We start from the raw sequence: 27,172 nt of genomic DNA on the forward strand, positions 1-27,172 counted from the left end.
CAGTTTGCCTGACGGCGAAGATGTCGTTGACCCTTGCTTCCGCTTTCTTTGCACCTGCATGGGCGATGATGAACTTATCCGCCATTTCCTCGAACGTTGATATCGCCTTAGCTGGTAGCTGAGAGTACCACGTTAGGTCCCCTCCTGTCAACGTCTCACCAAACTTCTTCAGCAGCACCGATGGTACCTGTTCTTTTGATAGGTCGTTTCCCTTTACAGCAGTGACATAGTGGATCAAATGATCCTCGGGATCTGTGGTTCCGCATATACCTTCAAGTAGGATGGTATCTTGAAGGTTTTTGGGATAGGGTGAGGGGAAGCTTCTTCAATGTATGGTTGTTCAACGAACCTCCCCACGTCGCGTTTTGGTAGCAACTTGGGAGCACCAGGGATCTTGTCTACCCTCTCCTGATGTTCTTTCATTTGGTCGCGGAGTGCCTTGTTTTCATTCTCCATTTCTTCCATCTTCTTTAGGATGGCTGTTAGCGTGCCGTCGTTGGTCTGTGCCTCGATGGGTTTGTTATTTGCTCGTGCAGCTTCAGGTTCACCCACGGCAACAGTGGTACCTACCGTTGGTATACACCTGACGTTACTTTGCGGTGACTTCTCAACCAAGCCACTTAGAGTGCTTGTTAGCCATTCTTCCAGTAGCTTCTTGACCACCGGGGGTGCTTCCTTAGCCGCAGATGTGGAAGCTCCTTTTTCATGCAAGATCGTCAGATCTTCGGATGAGGAAGATGAGATCTCTGCACCTGGCGTGATGCTAGGGGTTGCATTCAAAATTCCCTAGTCACCGGCCTCGTTGAGAGGATCAAGGAGATTGGCTGTAACACCCACTATTGCTTTCATTCTGGTGTTGTTTTCAGCCATCTTTTATTTTCGTGTGGTGTAGAGAATGGTAGTTGGTTACTCTCTAGGTGGATACTATGATTTTGATTCTCGAAATCCCCACAGACGGCGCCAAATTGTTTGGCTCAAAAGTTATCGATATATTTTGCAAGCTTAAAAACAATCAAAAGTAGGAAAGGGTAAATCGTAATCAAATATAATAGACCTAGAGATGAAAAATGAAGTTGTTGTTGTAGATCTAATAGTGTAAAATGATAATATGAACTTAAGAGAAAGTATTCGTTAGAGATAGAGATAGAGAGAGAGTAGGAGAAAATGAGAGAGTTGTATTATTCCAGAATCATCCCCCCTTTTACAATGTGAAGGTCTCCCTTATATAGTAGGAGACCTCCCTCGAAATAATCAAAAAGATACAAAAATAGGTAACGTTTTCCTAGTGAAGACACTGAGTCTTAAACGATGTCGCTTTTGTCCCCACGTCCAAGTCGTACCCTTACGTTAGTTGACGTACACTCACTGGGCGTACCCATTGGCGTAGAGACGTTGACGATCAAATTTGACCCTATACAATTAGTTATATATATCCTCCGTTATACTATTCGAAGATATTTGCCCTTGCCGTTATCCTTTTTAATATTTTTGCCCCTCCTCTTAACGGACAATCAAATTCAATTCCAAACTGACACGTGGCAAAAATCTATAGATACACAACTAAATAGCTAACCCATATCCAAAATTTGGATCTTTCCTCCCAAAACAAATCAAACTGTGTACCATCTTTTCCGATATCATAAAAAAGAAATTTTATGATATAATCATCTTCAATATCTCCTTCTTCCTCATCCCTACCCAAAAACGGACAAACTCTTATCAAGAAACTTGTTGAATCTCGGCCAATTTCGTTCAATTCTCAGCATCTCCTTAAAACAAATATATGGAACTAGCTGTAGGCCACCGGGATGAAATGTTCATCATTTCCCACAAAAAAAAATACAAATTCAAACATAAAGTCTTAATATTCATTGAAAGCAAAAAGACTCAAAAACCCAAAATGGAAAGATCCAATTAAATTCTCTAGAAGTTATTGATAAAAGTTAAAATTATGCTAAATCAGATTCTTCCATGAATCTTGGGTAATTGAAAGCAAAAAATATTAATTTAGATTCTTAAGCCATTTGGGTAATTAAAAATCAATCAGCATCTGGTAGCTCTTGAAATAGAAAAAAGAGAGAGAACATGAGTGATGGGAGAAGAGAAGTCGAGGTAATCAGCGGAAAAATATGAACGCACAAGTACTGAAAAGTGAGAATGAAAAATATTTTCTTTTTGGATCGGGTAAATGTGTAGGCAATTTTGGATATGGGTTAGCTATTTGGGTATCAAACAGATTTTCGCCACGTGTCATTTCAGAATTGAGTCGGCATTTTCCGTTAAAAGGAGGGGCAAAAATATTAAAAAGGATAACGTAAAGGGCAAATACCTTCGAATAATATAACGGAGAATATATATAACTAATATTTAATAGTAGAGGGACAGATATGACCCTTTTCCGTAATCTCAAATTTGCTTTTATCGGCTTGTGTAAATTTACCAAAAATGATGTGACCTCCACCTGTTTATTTGAGAGAGGATTAACTTAATTCAAGTAATACAATTGGACCACACGTTGATGTCATATGACCTCGTCCATATCTCGTCTCCTACCATACAAAAACAGCAAGGCCTTTAAATTTATTTTATAAAATTTGTACACTATCAAAAAATTTGCTTTCTAAACAATAAATTAATCATTTAAGGCAAAATAGCGAATTAAAAAAAAAACTAGAAAAAAGAACACAAAGAATAAAGTGGTTATCGAATATTGAGGTCCGAAACTGAACGTGAAATTTTTGATTAGGCTATCATCACGAAAAAGAAATGAACGTACATAACGTAACACTTTAAGTTATGAGCATTGACGTGGTCAAAACTATTTACACCTTGTAATCAATTTAAACGATAATTATAGTTTATTCAATTAAGTAGCACTCATCGGTGAATATCTAAAATAAATTGTAACCTAATATAATACGTTGAATTACACTACAAAGAAATCGGTGCATGAATGCTTTTGTGTTCATGCAGTTTCAGAGAAAATTTTAAAAGAAATTCATTATGTTGTCGATGTATATAACTTAATTCCTATATAAAAAGGATAAAGCTAATATTAAAGAATGAATTAAAAAATTACGAATATTTCATGCTAAATATTGAACGACTAAAATGTCCCTAAAATATTAATCGACTTTTATACCCTTTTAGTCTTATTTTAGTATATTCCTATTGTTGTTTTGATAATTTAAAAAATATCATAGTTACTTTCTACAAGAAGAAAGATTAGTAATAAAGTCAAGTTTTTTTGGTTCGAGACATAAAACTCAAGTCAATTCCAAAAAGAATTCATATCCTTAGTAGTTGAATTGGAGTTACTTTACGGTGAGACCAAGTACGAATTCGAATAGGAAATGTACATTACACAATCCACATAATGTTGTACACGAAACAATACAAAAGATTTTGAACTATCCAATTGGATTTTTATATTGCTCATTTCTTTACATCACAAATACAGATAGTCTACGTAATTTTATCCCTGTTATCTAACCATTATTATAATTAAAATCAATTTCTCGCAAAAAAATAGTAATAAATTAATATAATGTGATATTCATCTACATATTATTTTTGCAGAATAAAAAAAAAGAAAAGATAACAGTATTCTCTTAACAAAGAGTGCTCTTTTTCTCTTTTGTTTTGTTTTAAAAAAAGTGACAGTATTCTCTTAACTGAAAAGTTTTCGGGAAAGAATGAACAAAGCTTACTTGAGATTTGTACCGTGTGAACCTTACTTGAATTTTTCAATACTATCTTTTCAAATTTCAAAATATATAATATAACATTCTTTTGTATGTTTTTTTATTTTTCTTCATTTGTTTGTTAAAAAACTAAACAAAGAAGAAGATATTGTCTCTCTCCTGATTAAAAATTTCTAGAGCGGGAGGTCATTATTTTTTTTTTTTTTCCTTTTCTGTTTATTTATTTGAATTATCCATAAACTGTGATGACCCAAAAGGTCATCACTTGAGTTGTGAGTAAATTCTTTGTTCCGAGGCCTTAAAAATCTCCTTTTACCCCACCTCGATTTGCGTGCATCATCCGGACGTATATCTGGAAAGCTTTTATGTGAAAATATGAGAAATAAAAATTTATAGAGTTAAAATTTGATTATGGTTGTCTTTGGTCAACATTTTGAGCAAACGGACCCGGATCTGTATTTTGATGATCCCGGGAGGTCCGCAGTAAAATATGGGACTTGGACGTATGCCCGGAAATGAATTCCGAGGTCCCAAGCCTTAGAAATAAATTTTTGAGATAAATTGTTTTGCTGAATTATTTATGAAATAAAGAAAAGAATTAATGTTTGAAACCATGGTATCGGGCCCGTATTTTGGTTACGGAGCCCGGTACAAACTTGTCATAGTATTTAATTGATAACTGTAAAATTTGGTGAAGAATGGAGTTTATTTAACGTGATTTGGACGTCCGGTTGAGAAATAATGAACTTTAAGTGTCCTTGAGGAAAAAATGATAAGTTTGAGGCTTAATTCATAGTGGTTGATATTATTTTGATGATATGATCGCACGAGTAAGTCCATATGATATTTTTGAGTTAGTATGCATACTTGGTCTGGAGTCCCGAGGGCTCGGGTGAGTTTCGGATAGGTTCCGGGATGTTTTTACACTTAGAAAAGTTGCAGGTCTCTGAAGTCAGGACTTCGCGACCGCCGTGGGGATTATGCGGTCCGCGGTGGGGCAAGGCCTTACCTTTGCGGCCGCGCTCGATTTATTGCGGTCCGCGGTGGATCTCCGCGGCCGCAGTCCTTTTTATGCGGTCCGCGGAGAGGGTCTGAGAGGAGTATATTTAAACGGGACTTTCAGTTATTTTTTATTTTTCAAAACCCTAAAAACATAGGAGGTGATTTTCCAAACACTCTTTCTTCTCCAAAACATTAGTAAGTGATCTTAAACTCATTTCTTTCACTCCTTAACTTCTTTTTACAAGATTTCATCCTAGAATCTAGGGTTTTCATGGTGGAATTGGGATTTTGGGTAAACCTAAGAATATTGAAATTTGGGGATTGAGACCTCAAATTGAGGTCGGATTCCAAGACCAATTATATATCCGGGCTCGGGAGTGAATGGGTAATCGGGTTTTGGTCCGAATTTCGGGTTTGGACCAAGTGGACCCGGGGTCGATTTTTTGATTTTTTGGGGAAAAACTTTATAAAACCTATTTTCATGCATTAGAATTGATTCATTTAGCAATTATTGATATAGTTAAGTGACTTGTGGCTAGATACGAGCGAATTGGTGGTGGAATCAAGAGGTAAAGCGGTAGTTGAGGCTTGAATTGTGTTCGTGACATCGAGGTAAGTGTTTGGTCTAACCTTAGCTTGAGGGATTAGGAGTTGTGTCGTATTTGCTATGTGTTAATTGTGGAGTATGACGTATAGGCATGTTGACGAGTATCTATATGTCGGTGTCAAGTATATTATTGTTCCCTTGTCGGGATGTTGTTGTAGTATTGTTGTTCCCTTGCCGGGATTCTTCTATGTTTGGTGTTGATACATGAAATGGGAGCGGGTTGCACGCCTGCAACGGTAATACATGAAATGGGAGCGTGTTGCACGCCTGCAACGGTAATATATGAAACGGGAGCGGGTTGCACGCCTGCAACGAGATATATGAAATGGGAGCGAGTTGCACGCTTGGAACTAGAAAGAAATGAAAGTGAACACTGTATTTGTTTTCCTCATTATTAATGTCAACTAAATTATGGTTTCTTTAAATTCCTCTTTGGTATTTTGTTGTTATCTGATACTCCCCGTAGCATGCCTTCCCCTCCCTATTTTTAACTGTGAATATCTGCTTTTTATTTTTTGCTGAATATGATTTAACTGCACAGGTTTATTTGGTAGTCTGGTCCTAGCCTCGTCACTACTTCGCCGAGATTAGGCTAGGCACTTACTAGCACATGGGGTCGGTTGTGCTGATACTATACTCTTCACTGTGTGCAGATACTGAAATCGGAGCGTTTGGACTGCAGTGAGGGTGCTGTCTTCAGTCCATTCAGGCATCCGCAGGCCTTGGCGTCTCTTTCTATCTCTCTCTACTGTTTCTTCTATATATTTCCGAGACAGTCTGTATTTATTCTTCGGACCATTTATTTGTAGTACTCTTAGACAGTCTGTGAGATTGTGAAACCAAATTCTGGGTAGTATTGTACTTCAGATTAGGTAGCAATATTTGGTTAAACTATTAAGTTTTCGTCTTTCGCATTTCTGGTTATTTAATTTATTCCGCTGTTTAATCACTTACTACTTTGAATTGTTGAACATGCTTAATAAAAAGGGTAATGTATTTTTTTTTTGTAAATTTACGATACTCAGCTTGCCTAGCTTTAACGAGAAGGCGCCATCACGACCCCCGAGGGTGAGAAATCCGGGTCGTGACATAAACATTATTTATACTTTTCTTCTTTATTTTATATAAGTGATTACGGAAAAAAAAAAAACTAACCTCCTTAATGATTTTACGCTAAAACTCACATAGATTTGTTTCACGGACCGACTTTCAAAATTCTATTTTATATTTTAGATATTTATGGAAAGAGTATTACTACCCTTTACATATAAACCCAATTTGATTTACCTTTAACGTATTAATTCTTACGCTAAAAATAAAAGTAATACCAAGAAGGGATGAAAAATGAAGAGCCAAATCACTGAAGACCTTCGCTGAATTCTTAATATTTCATATATGGATAGAATCTGTCCAACTCAAATAGGTACTGTATCCAGATACTTGAACAAAAGTATACCATTGCATCATAAAAATATTAATATTGTTGCATTTTGCAAGTGTTTTTACAAATTTAATCATATAACTTTAACTGTGTCAAAGCTTTATTAACGAATTGATTTGGTTTATGTGTATATTGTTTCTTTTATGCTACGAAATTGGTTATTGAATCTCATATATATATTTGAGTAAATATTTTGAATATCTATGCAATTGAAGGTTTATTACTTTCGACATGCATTTCGTACTATTTAACACATATCTACATGCAACTGCATTATTATTGTTATAAAATACAAATTTTGAAGGTGAAATGTTGATGACTAAATATCTTCGTGCAACGCACGTTCATAGAGACTAGTACAAATTAATAAGTGAAAAAAATTATCATAATTTATGAACTTATTGGTATAAAATAACCTCAGTTAAATAATAAAGTAATATTGTAATACTTTTATTATAATAATTATTTAAATAAATTATATAATAATAATAATAATAATAATAATAATAATAATAATAATAATAAAGTTTATAGTAAATTTGAGGCCTTCAAATTTCGGGAGCCTAAGGCATAGCCTTAGAGCCACCCCTGGAAAACAGACATGGTAGAGAATCCTTCTCCTTAAATAAATTATGCAAAGCGTGAATATGAATTAGTTGGATTATAAATTTAGAATATCAGATGATTAAATTAAAAGAAAGAAAACCTTACTATATCCTCTTAATTACCCATTAATGATTTTGTAATGTGTACATAATTAACAAATTTAGATAGTCTCTTTATGAGGGACGGCTATGTTTCTTTTTTCAAACCTTTCGTTTTGTAGACTCCTAACGCACAAGGAGAATTTGGAAACGTTCTCTGTACTGTCGCGTTTGGCCAAGAAATCTCTTTCTGAATTATTAGAACAAAAGCTGCATACACATCTTGAGCAAATTCGGGAGAATCCAAACAACACGTGCAAGCAAAATCTCTCTACATTTTATGTTGTACTATGACTTTTTCTTAAAAGGAAAATTAACTTAAATAGTCGTCTATTCAACTATTACATTAATAATAACCGGCATCTATATAAATTCAATCAGTTAGTTATATAAAGATCTCATTATTTTTCATTTAAAAAATATGAAGTATATTTTTTAAGCGCTATATATATATATATATATATATATATATATATATTTATTTATAAAAGCATGAATACAGTGTCGGTTTACAAAAATAACCTTACAATGTTAAGTATAATAACTCATAATAAAAGGACATAATCGGAATTCTAGATATTAGCCTTATAATCCAATTAGTTTTAAGACATAATACTACACGTTAGGAATCCTACATGATTACCTTTTGGAATCCTATTAGTATAATTCCTTTCCATCTGTCTAATTCATATAAAATTAAACAATTAAATATCTTTAGTCATGTAATAGCCTTAAAAATATTATTAATGTTGGATAAAATTGTAATCTTTAAAGTTTTGATAATAATAGAACTTAAAATCAAAAATTCTCTACATTCTGTAACCAGATATGGTGCCCACGTAATATTAAGAATTAATTTCTATGAACTTTCAATCCTACCAGGACTAAATATGTTATTCGTTTCTTTTACTCACCCAAAACAAATTGGGTTAAAGAATTATATGAAACCTAATATCGATCTTATCAAATTATTCTTATATAGTCCAAGAAAAAATCTTTTCTATGTTCACAAATCAAAAAATTCAAATTTGTTACTATTTGGTTATTGTAAGTATTTCTATTTAGAGTCGACTACTTAAGATTCTTGCTTTTATGGGACTTCATGTCAAGCTCGCCTAATAATTTGGATTTTTAATCAACTAAAATTTACGTAATACACGTTTGGAATCCTATATGATTACCTTTAGGAATCCTATTAGTATAATCCTAATGCTTTTTAGCCATGTAATCCTATTACTTTTAGAATATACTTCTTAAAAAATTCCTATAACAAATTTAATTTAAAAACGTATTATATTGTCCTATTATTAATTTAATTTGAGAATATATGTTGTCCAAATCCATTTAGAAAAAGATATACATTTACTTTTAGATATATTTCTTAAAAATTTCTGTTACTAATTTAATTTGAAGACGTATTATAATGTCTTATTACTAATTTAATTTGAGAATGTATTATATTGTCCAAATTCATTTAGAAAAAAGGAGAGCCTATATTATTATAAAAGTATAAACACAATATTAATATACAAAAATAGCCGTAAAATATTAAACGGAAGAACTCATAGGGAAAGGGCATAACTGCAATAACTTATTTTTTGGACTATAATACGTTCTATGCTAATTTTTAATATTTAAGATTTTAAAATTAACAAAATTTTTCTATTAAATTCTTATTAAAAATGTGTAGGAAGGTTTAATAAAATCAATTTCATTAGAATCCTCCGCATTGGCAATACATTACCACTCCATAAGTCCAATACCAACAAAATATATATATATATATATATAATGGACTGCATAAAGAGTTGAAATTGAGAAAAAAATAAACCCCACAATAATATATTTTTATATTATATTTGAATTATTTTCCTACTCAAATAATATTTTTTTATCGATTTTTCGTGTAACTTAAAAAACTACCCAATCATTAAACAACAACTAAGAAAATATTTAAGAATATAAATGTGCGTGAAAGAGAAAAAAATGGTAGGTAAGAGTCAATACCACTAATGATTTTACACACATAAAGATCTAAAAGTGAAATGTCATATCTATCTTTTACTCCTTGAAAATAAAATTTATGGTGGATAAAATTATAATTAAGATTAAATATTCAAAACAAGAGATGAACTAATATTAAGATTCGAGTCAACATAAAATAAATTATTTTTATGTTAAATCAAATAATTAAATCTTTTAATTAATTATTTAGCAAAAGAATCCAATTCAATTATATTTTAAAATTATCATATGAGTAAAATTCTTATTCAAGTTAAAAAAATCTTAGGGTACATAAATCTATCCCATAAAAAGTGTGTTTGAACACAAAGTAAAAAGGTTAATATATTATTAAGAATCAAAATGCTATACAAGTGTCTGAGGAAGCACGATCAAAGCTAAATCCTAAACAAGAATAAGCTTTCAAGACCATATTATAAAGAGTTGACTCTGCTATAAGGGGATTATTCTTTGTAGGCCTCTGGCGGAATCGAAATAATATTTTTATGTCACGCATTACTTGAAAATATCATATCAAGAGACATGATATTGTTAGAAATAATAGCAAGTGGTGTACCAATAACGATTTTATTGTGAGGCCACCCACTTTAGATTTGATATACCTCTTCAAACAACTTAAATAACCATCACAAATATATCAAAGCAGAGCAATGGTGCAAATTTTTTAAGAAAAGTATAATTAATAATATGGGATGAAGCACTTGTGACTAAGTGTCAAATAGAGTTCTAGAGATATATTGGACATTAATGAACCGTTTAGTAAAAATTAATGATTTGGGAGGTAAATTATGTCAAGTACTACCAATAGTTCCAAAATCGACAAAAGCGTGGACTGTAAAATCTAGCTTGCCAAAGTTATACTTCTGGCCTCAAATAAAAAGATTCAACTGACAAGAAATAAAAAGTAAGAACAGATTCAATATTCGGTGTCTTCTTGCTTTGTGTGGGAAAAGAATAAGAGCATTCAATAAAAGATGATTTGGTTCTTCCTGAACACTTGGTTATCAATCCCAATGACAATAGTAGTGCATTTAATAAGAGAAATATTTCTATAGTTAGATTAAAAAGCAATTTGTGCAAACGCATGATGGAATTAAAAAGATATCTTAGCTAGCAGAAATGAATATGTTGATCAACTAAATAAAAGGTTGATTGCAAAATTTTATAGTAAAAACAAAATATTTTTTTGTTTTTTGCTCAGCAGAAAATGATACCAATAATTACTACCAAGAAGAATACTTAAATACTTTAATACCAAACGGCCTTCTACCATACATGATTGTTGTCAAGTTTATTATTCTTACGTACGTTAATGTCACCGTATATATAATAGACTAAGTTGATCTTCCATTGTATATAGGTTGATTTCGAAGAAAAATATACCTGTCATGCTACTGACAAACATAAATACGCCGAATAATTTATGTAATAGCACGCAAATAGTATATAGAAGTTTTGACAATAGCGTCACACATGCAAAAGTTATGATACTGGTCAATGTGCTTCTAAGTATATTCTTAACCCTGAAATCAACTTTCCTCTCCCGAAACTAATGAATATCCTTTTAAATTTGTACGAAAATAATTTTTAGTATGTTTATTTTTTGCAAATATAATAAATAAAGTACAAGGACAAACATCCTAAATATTGGACTATATTTACCGCAATATGTTTTCTTGCACGAACAACTGTATGTTGCACTTTCAAGAGGGATATAAAGATCGACAACAAGAGTTCTGGTTAAGGCAGAGCAACCAAAGCATTAGGAGGAAACATACACAAAAAAATATTGACAAAGAAGTGTTCTTTAAGATACCATCACATTAAATACTTTTAAATTATAATACACAATTATCTAACTAACATGACAAAGTTGATCATTTGTGTACGTTTTGATGATGTACTTTTATTTTAAATTCATGTATTATGCTAATGTAATAATATTTTTCAGCATTTAGATGATTGTTGTATTAATATACATAAAATTTATCTTGTTAATTAAGTTTTATTGTTCCTTCATATAAATAAATATTTAAATCATCATGTGTTATTATTAACGTGCAACGCACGTTCATAAATAAATATTTATTCTAAAAGCACGAATGTTGAAACGCTAAATGTTGAACGACAAAAATATCCTTGGAATATTGATTGACTTTTATACCCTTCAAAATTAGATTAATTATTCAAACAGAACAATAGAATATGGGATAAAATTGTAATATTTAGTGCCTCAAAAATAGGAGTTTGAAACTAACTAATACTAGAAATTTTAAAACCATAAAACAACTTGAATCAAATTATAGTACCTAAAATATAGGAGTTTGTTACTAACTAANTATATATAGAGAGAGAGAGAGACTTAAGAGTTGCATGGTAAGCATGAATAGGTTTGAATATGAGTGTTTGCCTGAAAGAATGAATTTTATTCCTTCGAATAAATTACAAATATGTTTTCACTCTATAGATGAATAGTAAAAAAGAAATATTTACATGTCAACAGCAAGGATATGATGTTTGGTTTGGTAGGCATAGCAATCTTTTAATATATGTATTGGGTGATACCCTTTTTGCTTGAGCCCGACCGGGTTGGGTCCGGTCCGGGGCAAGTCGGGGCCATCGAACCCGACCTGGATGCAAGGTAGAACGACGGCCACATCAACAACCGAGGNACTCGACTCGGGGACGTGCCTTACGAGAAAAAACCCCAAAGGTACGAACGTTCACCCTAGAGTTCGAATACATTCACTCGGAGACTACTTCGAAAAACATAAAGGACTACCATCGTTCCAAAAAGATAAAGGGCAAAGTAATAACAAGATTGAAAAAGGAGCAATAGATGGCAAAGGGCAATGTTTCATAAAAAAGCTCGCTACCGGAGCAATTACATAAGAGGGGAAAACAAAACAAAGCATAGCCTATTCCCGGAGTCAATCAGAGCCTGCAGCAGACGTGGTCAGAGCACTCGATGGCTTTTTCAGCTGGCGTATGGCCATACGTCACGAGCATCACGTCACCGATCATATCGTTTATTATCATTACTCTCTAATAAACGAGGGGACTATCTGTATTGGGTGATACCCTTTTTGCTTGAGCCCGACCGGGTTGGGTCCGGTCCGGGGCAAGTCGGGGCCATCGAACCCGACCTGGATGCAAGGTAGAACGACGGCCACATCAACAACCGAGGTCGAGTCATTTCGAGACCGTTGCAGAGCTCGATATGAGTCACCACCGGATGGAGAAACACACAAGGTCGGAAGCCGGACTCGTAACGGATAACCAAGCGTCGCCGGATATCTCGCCCAAACGTGATTTTCTCAACCACTTCAGGCCATTAAGGCGTAATTACAGGGATCCACGATGTAATTAATTTACCTACCTTATTTTTACCCTTAATCAGAATGTATAAAAGGGGAGAAGACCCCATAAAGAGGGGATCGGAAACCATTAGACTACAGTACCATCTCTCTCAATTCTTGTACGCTATCAAGCACAATTATTCTAAGCAATATTATATTCTGCGATTATTTACTTTAGCAGCAATTGTTGAGTCTTTATCTTTTATTTTCCTCAATCCAAACCTTTTGTATCTTTTAGTTCACGGATCCTTAAAACCCCATATAAATTCAATTGTTATCCGGATTCCAGGGTAAACAATATATACACGCTAATTTGCAACTCAGAAACGCTAATCTTAATTGGTGACTACTCCGAATAAATCAATCACTTTCAAAAATAGATATACTAAGTTACATCTCTCTTATCTGCGATGATTGGTTTGATTGGAATGATAAGAATCTTGGTTGAATAATTTCCTAACAGTAAATAATAGTTCATTCGTTAAGTTATTTTACAACTTCAATCACATAATTTTGTAACTCCAGAATATTGAGTTATAATTTGTTCTCTATATTATGTCAAAATACTATTTATGACTTGGTTTTATAATAAATTATATTTTTTTATTTATTTAAGAAATTGATTTCACACTGTGTACATATGCAATCAAAAGTTTATCGATGTCAGTAGACATTTTTCGTGCAACGCACGATCATAGAGACTAATAGAGAGAGAAATGAATACATTTAATTTCAACCAACACTCTAGTTTTATATTTTGTCCTTTGCCCATTTACATGTCGTGTTCATGATAATAAATTTTAAAATAAATAGTTAAATACCATCATTTATACTAAAATGGAAAATTGTTAAAGTCCTACCCAAAAGTTTATACAATCTTATTTAATGAATCCTGGCTTCAAAGTCAAATTACTATTTACTATCCTTCCGTTCAATTTAAATGATATAATTTAACTTTGTACAAAGTTTAAGAGAAAAATGAAATGTTTAAAATTAAATATTTTCAAATATAAAAATATATTATTTTTTAAAAAATCAATTAATAAGAAAAATATGTCGTTTAAATTGAAACAAAAATATTATTGGTGTGTGTTTCGAGTAAGTTCTTCACGAGCTCACCAAACCCATCATCTCTCTTTTTCTCCACCTAACCCCATCTACCATTTCAACTCGCCGTTAAACTTAACGCCGTTATTACTCCACCTAACTCCACCTTTAATTCTTTCCTTTCCCTCTATAAATCCTCACAGTTGACACACTTTCTCCTCAACCGTACCAAAACACCCATTTCTCCCCCAAAAAAATTTCATTTCTCTCGTCTAAAATGGATCTTCTCTTTCTAGAGAAGACCTTAATTGGTCTTTTCTTTGCCATTTTAATCGCTATAATTGTCTCTAAACTTCGTTCAAAGCGTTTTAAGCTTCCTCCAGGACCAATTCCAGTACCAGTTTTTGGTAATTGGCTTCAAGTTGGTGATGATTTAAACCACAGAAATCTTACTGATTATGCCAAAAAATTTGGTGATCTTTTCTTGTTAAGAATGGGTCAACGTAATTTAGTTGTTGTGTCATCTCCTGAATTAGCTAAAGAAGTTTTACACACACAAGGTGTTGAATTTGGTTCAAGAACAAGAAATGTTGTGTTTGATATTTTTACTGGGAAAGGTCAAGATATGGTTTTTACTGTATATGGTGAACATTGGAGAAAAATGAGGAGAATTATGACTGTACCATTTTTTACTAATAAAGTTGTGCAACAGTATAGAGGAGGGTGGGAGTATGAGGTGGCAAGTGTAATTGAGGATGTGAAGAAAAATCCTGAATCTGCTACTAATGGGATTGTATTAAGGAGGAGATTACAATTAATGATGTATAATAATATGTTTAGGATTATGTTTGATAGGAGATTTGAGAGTGAAGATGATCCTTTGTTTGTTAAGCTTAAGGCTTTGAATGGTGAAAGGAGTAGATTGGCTCAAAGTTTTGAGTATAATTATGGTGATTTTATTCCCATTTTGAGGCCTTTTTTGAGAGGTTATTTGAAGATCTGTAAAGAAGTTAAGGAGAAGAGGCTGCTGCTTTTCAAAGATTACTTTGTTGATGAACGAAAGTAAGTTTACTTTTTCTCCTTTTTGATTAATTTCTCAACTTTCCTCAGTTTTACAATTTAAAGTTCTAATCTTTATGCATTCTTCTTAGATTAAATAGTCGCCCATCTAATTTCTTAAACTAAAACTAGTCAGGCGAATATATAATATATGTATAATTCATGTATAATATCTGTATGACTGTGTATATTTAATTCATAATCTATGTATACCGGCTTGAAAAAATTGGGTTGTTGTTGTTGAGCCGTCGGTCTATCGGAAACAACCTCTCTACTCCGACGGGTAGGGGTAGGTCACACTACCCTCCCAGACCCCTCGCCTGTGGGATTTTACTTTGTTGTTGTTGTAATCTATGTATACATAGTGAATCTGGCCGGCTATTTGTGTAACAATCCCTTTATCATTTGGTTTTACGCATCTGATAAATAAGGTCTGTTTGCTGGTAAAGATCTTTGGGATTTTGGGAATCACCCACTTTCATTCTTAATTGCTTTGAATTCTGCTGCAGTTGGATTTCCAGAATAGTACTGCCTCTGATTTTTTTAGTTGTCCTTTAAAGTTTTGGATCTAAAATCATTTAATAGCATTAACTAAGGGTATTTGACTGAATCTGGCATAAGGATGAATTTGGAAAAATAATTAATGTCTTCTGATATTCTAAATCTAACAGGTATTTTGGACCTATTTGTTTGGTTAAATCGACAAAAAATAAAAAGGATTGGAGGGAGTAGTTCCTTTAGTCTAACTATTTTAGTCGTTTTGGCGAACTGAATTGCTTCAAATATTTGATGTTTTATAAAAAATAAGAATTTATCTATTAGTACCTTTTTTTCTTGATATTTTCTTCTTGTTTTAATTAGTCAAGTGTTATTTAAGTGAGATTTTAAAGAAAAATAAAGAGTAGGTTAGCCCAATTTTCTAATAAATAATACTATTAAATTTCTTTTTTAAAAGGTATGCTAGATCTTTGAGTAAGGATGAATTTGGAAAAAAAAATAATTGATGTCTGCTGGCTTTCCTAAAGTGACAAGTTTTTAAAACCAAATTTGTTTGATTAAACCAATAAATCAAAAGGTGTGGAGGAACCGAGGAAGTACTTCCTCTGGTCTAAATATGCGTCGTTTTGGCAAACTAAATTTGTTTCAAATATTTTACCTTTTAGGAGAAGGAAATTCATTTATTACTTTTTTTCCAAGATCTACCCGTACTGTTTCAAAGAGGGGAGTAGGTAAGTGAGATTTTTAAAGAGAGATAACGGTAGATTAAAAAAAATTCTTGTGATTAAGGCAATTAAACGTCTTTTTAAAGGGTCTGCAACAACTATGAACGACATATTATATAGAAGGGAGGTAGTAACTATTTATATTCTCTTTACCATATGGTAAGAATTTGAATTTCCCAACTCTGTATGGTTGAGTATAGCGGAGGCAAAATGGTTAAAAGAAAACAGTTAACCACCCATATTATCCACTAAAAAATGGGTTGGATAATGAACTTTTTAAAAACTGGTTAAATATGGATAAGAACTATATTATCCATTTAGAAAATGGATAATTAATGAGTAACCATGGATAACCAATAGGTCTAACTTTTAGATTTGTAAAAGCCTCAAATTGGGGTTCGTCAAGTTAGGGAGACTAAGAATTCTCCCAAAAGTGATCATATGCAAGAAGTCATGGATAATATGGTTATCCATATTATCCGCCGGTTAACCCGTTTTTTTATCCGTATTAAATATGGGTCGGGTCGGATAATTGATCCGTTTTTTCATTATCCGTTTTCAACCCGAACCATATCCGACCCGACCCGCCCGTTTGCCACTCCTAGTTGAGTACTAATTGAAGTGCTCAGAGGTACTATTAGGTAGCTTTTGATTGTGGTTGAGTACTCATTGAAATGGACCTTGAGTTTTAGTTTGTAACATTTTTATTGCTTTACTCAGGAAGCTTTCAAATACCAAGAGCTGGGACAGCAATGCTCTAAAATGTGGGATTGATCACATTCTTGAGGCTCAACAGAAGGGAGAGATCAATGAGGACAACGTTCTTTACATTGTTGAAAACATCAATGTTGCTGGTAAGTTTCAAAAAAACCAATTTAAATTCACGGAGTATAACTTTTTCTAGTTTGGTTAGTATCATTTTTAGTGTGTGCATCTCCTAGTTAAAAGGTCGAAAAGAACTTTTAAGAGTACCTGGTTTATATGCTTAATGAGTTCATTCCGAATAACAACACTTTTAATTGGATGTCACGTGATCTTTAACGATCCTCTAGACATAATAAGTGTAATTTATAAGTGAATGTATTTCCCTCTTCTAATATACTCTGTTTTTTTCTCAAAAGTAGGACTTGAGAACTTCCAAATCGGGTCAAGGACATTTGTTTTGATATCCAAAATGGGCTTTCTAATGATTTATAGTTTGATATCACATGCGATGGACCGGTTGGTGGTACCACCTACCAATTTTTTCATGGTGTTTAGGTAGAGCAGTATATGTAGGTGCACATAGTAAAGCACCTAACTTTCCATAAGTAATGGCTTATACCAACTCATGCTAATTATGATCATGATGAAGGGTAATGTAGAAAAAGGTCCATATTATTGTTGTTTTGTGCAAAATAAGCAATTATGGAGACATCCAAGTAGAATAGCTAGTTGCTCACATTAATAACATCAACAACAATAAACCCAGTGTATTCACTCAAGTGGAGTCTGGGGAGGGTAGTGTGTACGCCGACCTTATCCCTACCTTTAAAAAGGCAGAGAGGCTGTTTCCGTAGACCCTCGGCTCAATGTAGTTTCGTTGCATCGCCCTTTTGGTGCTTTAAACTTAAAAGTCTCTTATCCTACCTTTGTTTTGTAGTTTATGCTTGTTTCATAGGCTTTTTGGCAATTTGATGATTAAGCTAATATGCTTACCTATTATTATGAGCAGCAATTGAAACAACATTATGGTCAATTGAGTGGGGTATCGCCGAGCTAGTCAACCACCCTCACATCCAAAAGAAACTGCGCGACGAGATAGACACAGTTCTTGGACCAGGAGTGCAAGTGACTGAACCAGACACCCACAAGCTTCCATACCTTCAGGCTGTGATTAAGGAGGCACTTCGTCTCCGTATGGCAATTCCTCTATTAGTCCCACACATGAACCTTCACGATGCAAAGCTTGGCGGGTTTGACATTCCAGCAGAGAGCAAAATCTTGGTTAACGCTTGGTGGCTAGCTAACAACCCGGCACACTGGAAGAAACCCGAAGAGTTCAGACCCGAGAGGTTCTTAGAAGAGGAGAAGCATGTTGAGGCAAATGGCAATGACTTCAGATATCTTCCTTTTGGCGTTGGCAGGAGGAGTTGCCCTGGAATTATACTTGCATTGCCAATTCTTGGCATCACTTTGGGACGTTTGGTTCAGAACTTTGAGCTGTTGCCTCCTCCAGGCCAGTCGAAGCTCGATACCACAGAGAAAGGTGGACAGTTCAGTCTCCACATTTTGAAGCATTCCACCATTGTGTTGAAACCAAGGTCTTGCTGAACTTTGTGATCTAATCGATTAAGGGGTTGAAGAAATTTTATAATTATGATTGTATTTGATTAAAAACGTTGAAGTTTGACAGAAAACATTCTTCTTTTTATGTTATAGAAAGTCTTGTTGGACTAGTTTCATTGTAAGATCGAGCTATCTGAAATATCTTTTTTTTGATGCACAATGGTAATTTGGCTTTCAAATCAATTGAAGAGTTCGACTTTTGATCCTAGTGCAGGCAAACCTCTTTATAACAACTTCAATTGTTTTCGAATTTTTTGGCTGTTATAGCGAAGTGTTGTTATAGAAAATATATGTTGTAATATAACATTAAGATTGATTCCTTAAAAAACTTGGTTTTTATAGTGAACGACACTTATTCTTATATAACGATGTTGTATAGAGAGGTCTGACTGTATATCAAAATGGAAATCGTAATGACCAAAATGAACTCGGATTTTTCCCATACAAACATGAGATTAATTGAGTTTTTTTTTCGAGGGTGAAAATAGTCTTTTTCACTGAACTTCTGGACCCACCTACACATTTCTGATATAAGCCTCAAATTGAGGAAAGTGTAGGGAGGAGGGAGGCACAGATTAATAGATAGATATGGGTTTATCAAATTGTGTATATGCATTAAAAAAATCACTTAATTAGTATAAATATATAATCTCCTATCTAAAATCAAATGGGCCAGCAGCAGTGATAAAATTCCAAATTCGAACTGATAAAATTTAAATCATGAATTCGGCTTAAAAAAAGTAGGCAGGTGAAGTAGGTTGAATCATGAGGGTCCGTGTTGGCGATGTCACAGCCACATTTCACCTAATTCTCCATTTGACCTCGACTCTGTAATGATATCTTTCCCATTTGTCTTTTTTTCTTCTTGTCTTGTATTTAAACGACATGATAAAAATTTAAACTAGCTAGGTACATTTTTGTGATTGTTTTTTCTATTGTGAAAAAGGAGCACTTTATTAATCAACCCCGGTCCCCCTCCACTTTACTCAAATATTAATTTTATTTTCTTGCTTTTTTTCGCTAAAGTAGAACTTATTAGCTAAAAAAATATGAAGGAGGACAATTATGTCTCCAAGTCTCCTATTACCATTGCGCTTGTAAGAATTACGGTTTTGCTCCAACAAAGCCCACAGATTTATTTTTTGGGTTTATAATATTATTGAGTCGTAAAAGTGCGTAAACTTGTGTTATACCTTACAAACTTTTTATTTTACTTTTCTATTATGGTGTGGGATTGGCTTAAATTGTCATTTACTTCTAATAATTTGAACCTTTGGTCTTTCTACTGTTCCTATATCATGTACGTAAAGTCTAGCTAATCAACTTTAACGCCTTAGCCATTTGCTTTTGGTTGCCATTTACTTTGGGTTTCTCATATCTTTTTGTAAATATATAAATTGTTGATATCCCTGCTCATACAACCTTTTTTGAGTGGGATAAATCTACTGCAACTATATAGTTAACTTTTTTTATCTTGAAACACTCAACCACTTTTGCTTGGGCGGGCTGGACGGACATATTTTATTGAATCAGTGCATTTAGACCCGCCCAACGTCAGCCCGATACGACCGTTTGACACCTTGATCTTGACCACCAGCTGAAAGTAGGAATGGCAGGCGGCGGATGTTGTCTTAACCCGCAAATTTTAACACCCTCCCCAGCATCCGTACCGCCCCATTGCCATATTCCATAGCCGAAAGTTAATTCGTTGCATGTTACACCCGACAAATGATGCAGCATCGTAGAATATTTTCATTAGGATTTAGATAACATTAGCTGTGTTTCAAAATAGTGCCAGAGTCACATGTTGAGGAACTAGATCGATCGAGTGCCAACAATTATTGATTTCGAGATTTACAATATTTTGCCCACCGATTGATGGCCGATGAGTCCCTACTTCCCAGCCCTTTTTGTCCCCTGAAATATAATAAATCACCAAAACTATATAATATATCATTATCCCATCTCTTCTATTATTCTATAAATAGTATTATTTAACTATAGTCGGTTTCTCTATCTCTTTCTTTCATTTCCTTCTCATTTCGGCTCCTGTTAATTTTCTGTCTTTCCAAAATTTCTCAGTTTTCTAAGGTACTCCCCAGCTAGCTTGTGTACATATAGACAATAACTTAAGTTGTAGTTTTTCTTCATTCTGATCTAGATCTCTCTACCATTTCCCATGTATAATAACTCCAACTTTGTACGTTTTCGTCCATTTCATGTTTATATCTATCTTCGCTCTTGATCGATCTAATTCATTCTCCCATATTAGCTCATAAAAAAGGTCTTTTCTATAATGAATACTAATACTACCTATTTTCCATCTGTTGATCCAACAGATGGACTTGAATTTTGTCATCGTTTCGCTTTGACCAGTACTAATCTTGGCAATGAATTTAGCAGTACTGATAACCATGATGTTGTGTTCTTTTCATTGAGTAGCGGAACATCATTAAATAATGACGAAGTTGTTGTTGAGGATGGTGGTGGTGGTTGTGATCAAACAGTAGTCGAAAGCGACTACTTTGATGGAGTGTTTAAGTATATACAGCAGATGCTTCTAGAAGAAGAAGATGATTTAGAAAGTAGACCTTGCATGTTTCAAGATTGTATTGCTCTTCAGGCTGCTGAGAAATCTTTTTATGATGCCCTGACTGACAACAACAACAACAACAACAACAATCCAACAATCGTCGGCCACTGTTCTAGTACTGATTTTCCAGTTAATCATGGTTTTATTAGTACTATTCATTGTCTGCAAGACGACAACTTCAATCACTTTCTTGATCAGTCCGACTTGATTTCTGATCTCAATGGTTCAAATACTGGCATACGTGGAAACACTCCTTTGAGCAATAATTGTCAAGTTGTTGCTGTTGCTTCTGCTGTTGTTGTTGCTGGTGCTAATGATGATCATAGGAATATTTATTATGGTGTAAACTCCACAAATACTAACAATCAAGGGGGAGCATCAAAGTCAGAGGAGAAAAAGAAGCACAATCGAGAGGATTGTGGCGAATCATCAAACGGGCCAAATAGCAAGCAGTTTGCGAGCAATGGTGCAGAGGAAACAGAAGAGAAAACTCATGAGGAGTACTACGATAAGGCACTTCTTTGTCCAGACATGAATCCTGCATTTTATGTCGAGGATTCTTGTGATGACGGATCAAGATCATCATCAGAAAATGCAGCATGGGACAAGCAAAAAAGCCCTCATATAAAGCAGTCTAAAAGAGGAAGGCCGCGTGGAACCAAAAAAGGCGTAAAGACTAATGAAGTAGTAGATCTTACCAGTCTCCTAACACGATGCGCGGAAGCAGCAGCTAGCTACAACAGCAAGACTTTTGTAGAGGTTCTTAGCAAAATCAGGCAACACTCGTCTCCCTTTGGTGATCCTACTGCTAGATTGGCCTATTGTTTTGCCAATGCCCTCGAAGCTCGGTTTGCTGGTGGTGGTGGAGACACAATTACTACTCCAAAAAGATCAGTACTATCATCTGCACATTTCTTAAAAGCATATCAGGTATACATCACAGCTTGTCCATTCAAGAGGATGTCAAACATATTTGCTAACAAGTCTATCGCGAAATTAACCAGTGAAGCTCCAAAGATTCACATAATAGATTTCGGGATACTATATGGATTTCAATGGCCTTGTATAATACATGGAATTTCCCTTAGGCCAGGTGGACCACCAAAGCTTAAGATCACAGGAATTGATTTCCCTCAACCAGGTTTTCGACCAGCTGAAAGAGTCGAGGAGACAGGACGTCGATTGGAGAATTATTGCAAGAGATTTGGTGTTCCATTTGAATATAAAGCAATAGCAAAGAAATGGGATGATATTAAACTAGAAGATCTGAATCTTGAACAAGATGAAACTGTGGTTGTCAATTGTTTGTACAGGCTAAAGAATGTACCCAATGAAACACTACTAACTAATGGTAACAACAACCCAAGAAATGCTGTTCTGAGATTGATCAAGGAAATAAATCCACATTGGTTCGTTCATGGGATCGTGAACGCTATGTACAATGCCTCTTTCTTCACTACAAGATTTCGAGAGGCTTTATTTCATTTCTCGTCTCAGTTTGACATGTTCGAAGCTACAATGACACGAGAAGATGAAGGGAGGATGATATTCGAGCAGGAAGTATTCGGAAGAGATATAATGAACGTTATAGCTAGTGAAGGGACGGAGAGAGTTGAGAGGCCGGAGAGTTACAAGCAATGGTCAGTGAGGAATCAAATAGCGGGATTCAGGCAACTTCCATTGGATCAAGACATTGTCAAGGAAGTTAAGGCCAAGGTGAGAATGTTTTATCACACGGATTTTCTAGTGGATGAAGATAGTAACTGGATGTTGCAGGGTTGGAAAGGAAGAATCATGTATGCACTCTCTGTTTGGCAGCCTATACATAAATAAAAGTGCAGCCTGATGCACTAAGCTCGCGCTATGCGCGGGGTCTGGGGAAGGGCTATACATAAATAAAGCTGTTAATTTACTGCAGTTTATGATATATACTACGGAGCTGAATTTAAGAGTAATAGGAAAACCTTGCAATCATCAATCTTGTATGAACATCAATGACTGAGAATCAATCTAACATCTGGAAATTTTGCTGGCTATATATTTTACTTTAGCAAGATTTTAGCTTTTCCTTTTAATATAAGAAAGGAATATAATTTGTATGGGGTCATTACCATTGCCCTGTGCAGCGTATACTAACAATGAGAACCAATTGGGATCTTTACACAAATATCCAGCCAGTTTCACTGTTCATTTCGGGATTGTTATACAAATAAGGGAAAAAGGCCAAAATTGTACCCCTACTATTGAAAATTATCCACGTTAATACCCCGTTCTACTTTCCGGCTAAAATAATACCTGCCGTTATTAAAGTAGGAGAAATAGTACCCAAATCTAACGGATTTCCTACGTGGCAACCGGGTCCCTCATAATAATGTGCCAACCAGTCAATAAATTGCCAACTAGACTTTTATAACCCACCCCACATAATAACCCGCCCCATTTTATAATAACTCCAACTAAAAACAATCCCAGTCGAATAAAAATAGGGTTCAAGCTCAAATTCCCCAAATTCTCTTTCTTTCTCCTTTGCTCGACTCTATCCTCTCTCATCTTCATCAATGTCGCAGAGCAGTACTTCTTCTCAGAGAAGGTGTCGATGTGGTATTATTGCCAACCATTTCACATCAACCACTCCCTCTAACCCCGGTAGGAAATTTTACAAATGTGCACGCCCTAAGGTAAGGTGTCGATGTGAATTTGTCTAATCTCTATAATCTTTTTAGCTGTTTTGATTTGAAAAAAATTTGAATCTTTTAAATGTTTCTTTGGTAGAATAATTCATGTGGTTATTTCGAATGGGAAGATGAAATAACCACAGATGGTTCCCAACTTGAAATAAGAGACTTGAAGTCGTCTTTGAATGCCGTTCCGATTGAAAGAGACAAGTTGAGAGAAAAATTAATTGACATGGATGCCATGAACAAATTAGAAGATGCTAAAGTCAAAAAATTGGAAGAAAAAGTTGTACAACTAATGATGGCGATAATTGGTTCTTGGGCAATGTTTGTTGGATTCTTTGCTGCCTGAATAATGAAGTAGAATTTATTGTTTAGTTAATTATCATTCTGTAGTCAATTGACATGTATTGTTTAGTTTGGTAGGGAACTAATTAACAATGCAACAGTGTAGTGAATTAAGTAGAGATATCATGTAACTGTTGTTTGGACTGAATTTTACCTTCTGTTTAGCTTATGTATTCTGTCGTTTTTGTACTGAACTAGCTTAAGTTAATTTTCTATTTTCTGTGGGATCATATTACCTCAAAGTGTTCGACCAAAACTGGTGGTAAGAAAAATCAGAAATGACTAAAACTGGTGGTAAGAAAACAGACCAAAACTGGTACTAAAACTCAAAATTTAATACAGCCATGACTTAATTCTCAGCACTAAAACTGGCGGTAAGAAACCCGACTAAACAGTGGTGCTGAAAATCAGAAATATGAGACATGTCCATGACTTAATTCTCATGATTAGAACTCAAATTTTAACACAGCATCAGTAAAGTAACATTGACATATAACTGTTACCAATATTCAGACCAACTGTCATAACATTCATAACACCAACAAAGTAATAACACCAACTGTTTTAAGGGACCCCTGTTTTAATTACATCAACCACCAAAAAAAGAGATGCAACCAGCCAAAAAATATACTGTCCTAGCAGTAATTACATCAACTAGCGAAGGATAACAACAGTACTGTCATAGTAGTAATTACAAGCCTTCTAAAATTCAAATTCACAAAAACTTTCACTACACAAAAAACTATCAACCTATAGTTCAAGTCACATTACTTTGTGACTTGCCATTACCCTTTTTTGTTACAGCTTTCTTTCTCACACCAGATGAGTCACCAACAAAATTGATTGTCCTTGTTATAGCTGGTATGGTTCCTTGCTGTCTCATAAGCAGTCTTGTCCTTTCTTCAGAGAAACTCCTTGGCCTAATTTCTGGGGCAGAATCTGATTCAAAATCTGGTGGCACAGTGTTGTTGGGAGGTTTCCTTTGGACTGATGGAGTTGGCATAAACTGAAATTGAGAGGCTTGTACTGGATGACTTGACTGACTTGCTTGACTGAACAGTGGTGCTGAAAGATCTATGTCCTCCTCAGCTGGTACATTTGAAGCAAGTGGTGACATGGGCTGGTCATCATTACTGTCTTGAGTTGCTAAACATCTTTGCCTCTTTGCTTGCTTGCCCTTTTTCTTACTTGCCATTGGTTGCTTTCCCTTAGAGTTCTATTTAACAAATAGGTAAGAGTAAATAGGTAACAAATAGGTGAATAACAAATAGGTAAGAATTCTATTACCTTTGCACAACCCCTGGCATTGTGTCCAGGCTGACCACATGTGGAACACTTCATTATCCTCCCCTTCCTGGACTGCATCCATTCACCTTGTCTGCTGACTGTTTCATTTTTTTCTCTTGTTCTTTTGACTTTAGGCCTGCCAACCATTGAGACCAATTCTGGTGGTTCCATAGCATGAGATGCTTCAACCTTCCAGAATTTTTCTCCTCTCACTGGTTGAAGTTTATGTGAATATGCTAGGAGATAGGCCTCTTTGGAGTACCACCAGTGTATTTCAGTCACAGGATTCACCTTGTTGTGTTGCATTGCTTTGATTGCATGAGGACAAGGGATTCCATTAAGGTCCCATATCCTACATGTGCATCTCTTGGTGACCATATTCACTGTGTCTTTGTCACCATCTTCACTCACTTCATACCCTTCTTGACCATTGGAATGAACATGACACTTGTTTGCAATCTTCATGTATTGGTTATACAGTTGCATTGTTTGGGGACTGAAGTCATTACTCCATGACATCACATCAGATTCATGTTCCCTTAGCAAGTTCATAACCTTTACTCTAATTTCTTCAAGCATCTTGATAATTGGCTTGAATCTTGCTTCCTTGATCCATGAATTGAATGACTCTGTTAGGTTGTTGTCAACAGAGTAGTTCTTGCGAACAGTGTCAAAGTATGCTCTACTCCAACTTTCAGGTGGGTACTTCATCAAATGTTCAACAGATATCTTCCTATCTTTTTGTGCATGCAGTAGTTCTAATGAATCAGATTCACTGTCAGAATTATCTGAAGAATCAGAAGACTGCCAGCCATGTTCTTCACTGTCATCTGAACTACAATCAGTAGCAGCATCAAGTTCTATCATGTTTGGCTCAATGTGGTGGACTATATTATGAACATTAATACTTAACTCACACTCATCTACAGCAAAGAAGCCAATAACATTAAACTGATCACTAACCAAAGACAATAGAGTCCTAACACCTTCATCACTTTTTATTTCATAATATCTACCACTAGGCCCATTCACAATTACTTGCTGAACTCCAATAAACCCCAACTTAGAAGTAAATTCATTTACTAAATAGTTATAAGACAGTTGGTCAGAGTTAAAACCTTTAATAGTGTGCACAAGCTTCCTTGAGTATAACACTTGTGGTCTCTTTATCCAATCACCATCATAGTGAAAGATTAGATGCAATAACACCATTGCATATAAGCTGCAGAATAAGAAAGGGAAATTTTTACAAAAAAGAAACATTACAACCTATATAATATGCTGACAAAGTGGACCATAGAATAAAGGCATAAAGTGAATACAAAGATACATAAACAAATAAAGAAAATAGTGGGCTGCCACACATGAAGACACAACTACAATAAATAAAGAGATGATGTGGGACTAAGTATATAAACAAAAAAAAAAAAGAATCTGACCCACTTGTCTCTTAAATCAACACAATTGTATAAGAAATAGGGGACCAAACACCCAAAATAAGAGCATCAAAGAAACAGATCCAACACAAAGGGGACTCCTTTTCTGTCAAATTCCATATATGTAGGACCACAAAAATTAAAACCCTAAACCGGAACAAAAAGAAAATACCAGATAGGGATTATTCGAATACAAAATACAAACCCTAAACCACCAGTAACAAAGACCAAAAAACAAAAACAAATTCAGGGTTAAATTGAGTATGAACAGACCACATGCAAACAAAAACAACCAAAATCAGACACACCTCCAAACTTAAAAAAACATATATATATA

General features: G+C 34.6%; 3 protein-coding genes across 3 annotated transcripts; all 3 read left to right on the forward strand.

The window, feature by feature from the left end:
• The first annotated feature begins 14,084 nt into the window (after positions 1–14,084).
• LOC109215399 (trans-cinnamate 4-monooxygenase) lies at positions 14,085–18,704 on the forward strand. The gene is made up of 3 exons (XM_019379463.1): positions 14,085–14,948; positions 16,889–17,022; positions 17,883–18,704. Exons 1-3 carry the CDS (start codon positions 14,164–14,166, stop codon positions 18,479–18,481), a joined length of 1,518 nt encoding a protein of 505 aa, XP_019235008.1. The 5' UTR covers positions 14,085–14,163; the 3' UTR covers positions 18,482–18,704.
• Positions 18,705–20,503: 1,799 nt separating this feature from the next.
• Positions 20,504–23,125, forward strand: LOC109215402 (scarecrow-like protein 30). Its single transcript, XM_019379466.1, has one exon. It carries the CDS (start codon positions 20,793–20,795, stop codon positions 22,920–22,922), a length of 2,130 nt encoding a protein of 709 aa, XP_019235011.1. The 5' UTR covers positions 20,504–20,792; the 3' UTR covers positions 22,923–23,125.
• A 522-nt stretch (positions 23,126–23,647) lies between these two features.
• On the forward strand, positions 23,648–24,116 carry LOC109215398 (uncharacterized protein At4g04775-like). Its single transcript, XM_019379461.1, has 2 exons — positions 23,648–23,767; positions 23,862–24,116. The coding sequence occupies exons 1-2, from the start codon at positions 23,648–23,650 to the stop codon at positions 24,114–24,116; spliced, it is 375 nt and encodes a 124-aa protein (XP_019235006.1).
• The last annotated feature ends 3,056 nt before the right edge of the window (positions 24,117–27,172 follow it).

The sequence above is a fragment of the Nicotiana attenuata genome, unplaced genomic scaffold (assembly GCF_001879085.1).
Source record: "Nicotiana attenuata strain UT unplaced genomic scaffold, NIATTr2, whole genome shotgun sequence".
Lineage (NCBI taxonomy): Eukaryota > Viridiplantae > Streptophyta > Magnoliopsida > Solanales > Solanaceae > Nicotiana > Nicotiana attenuata.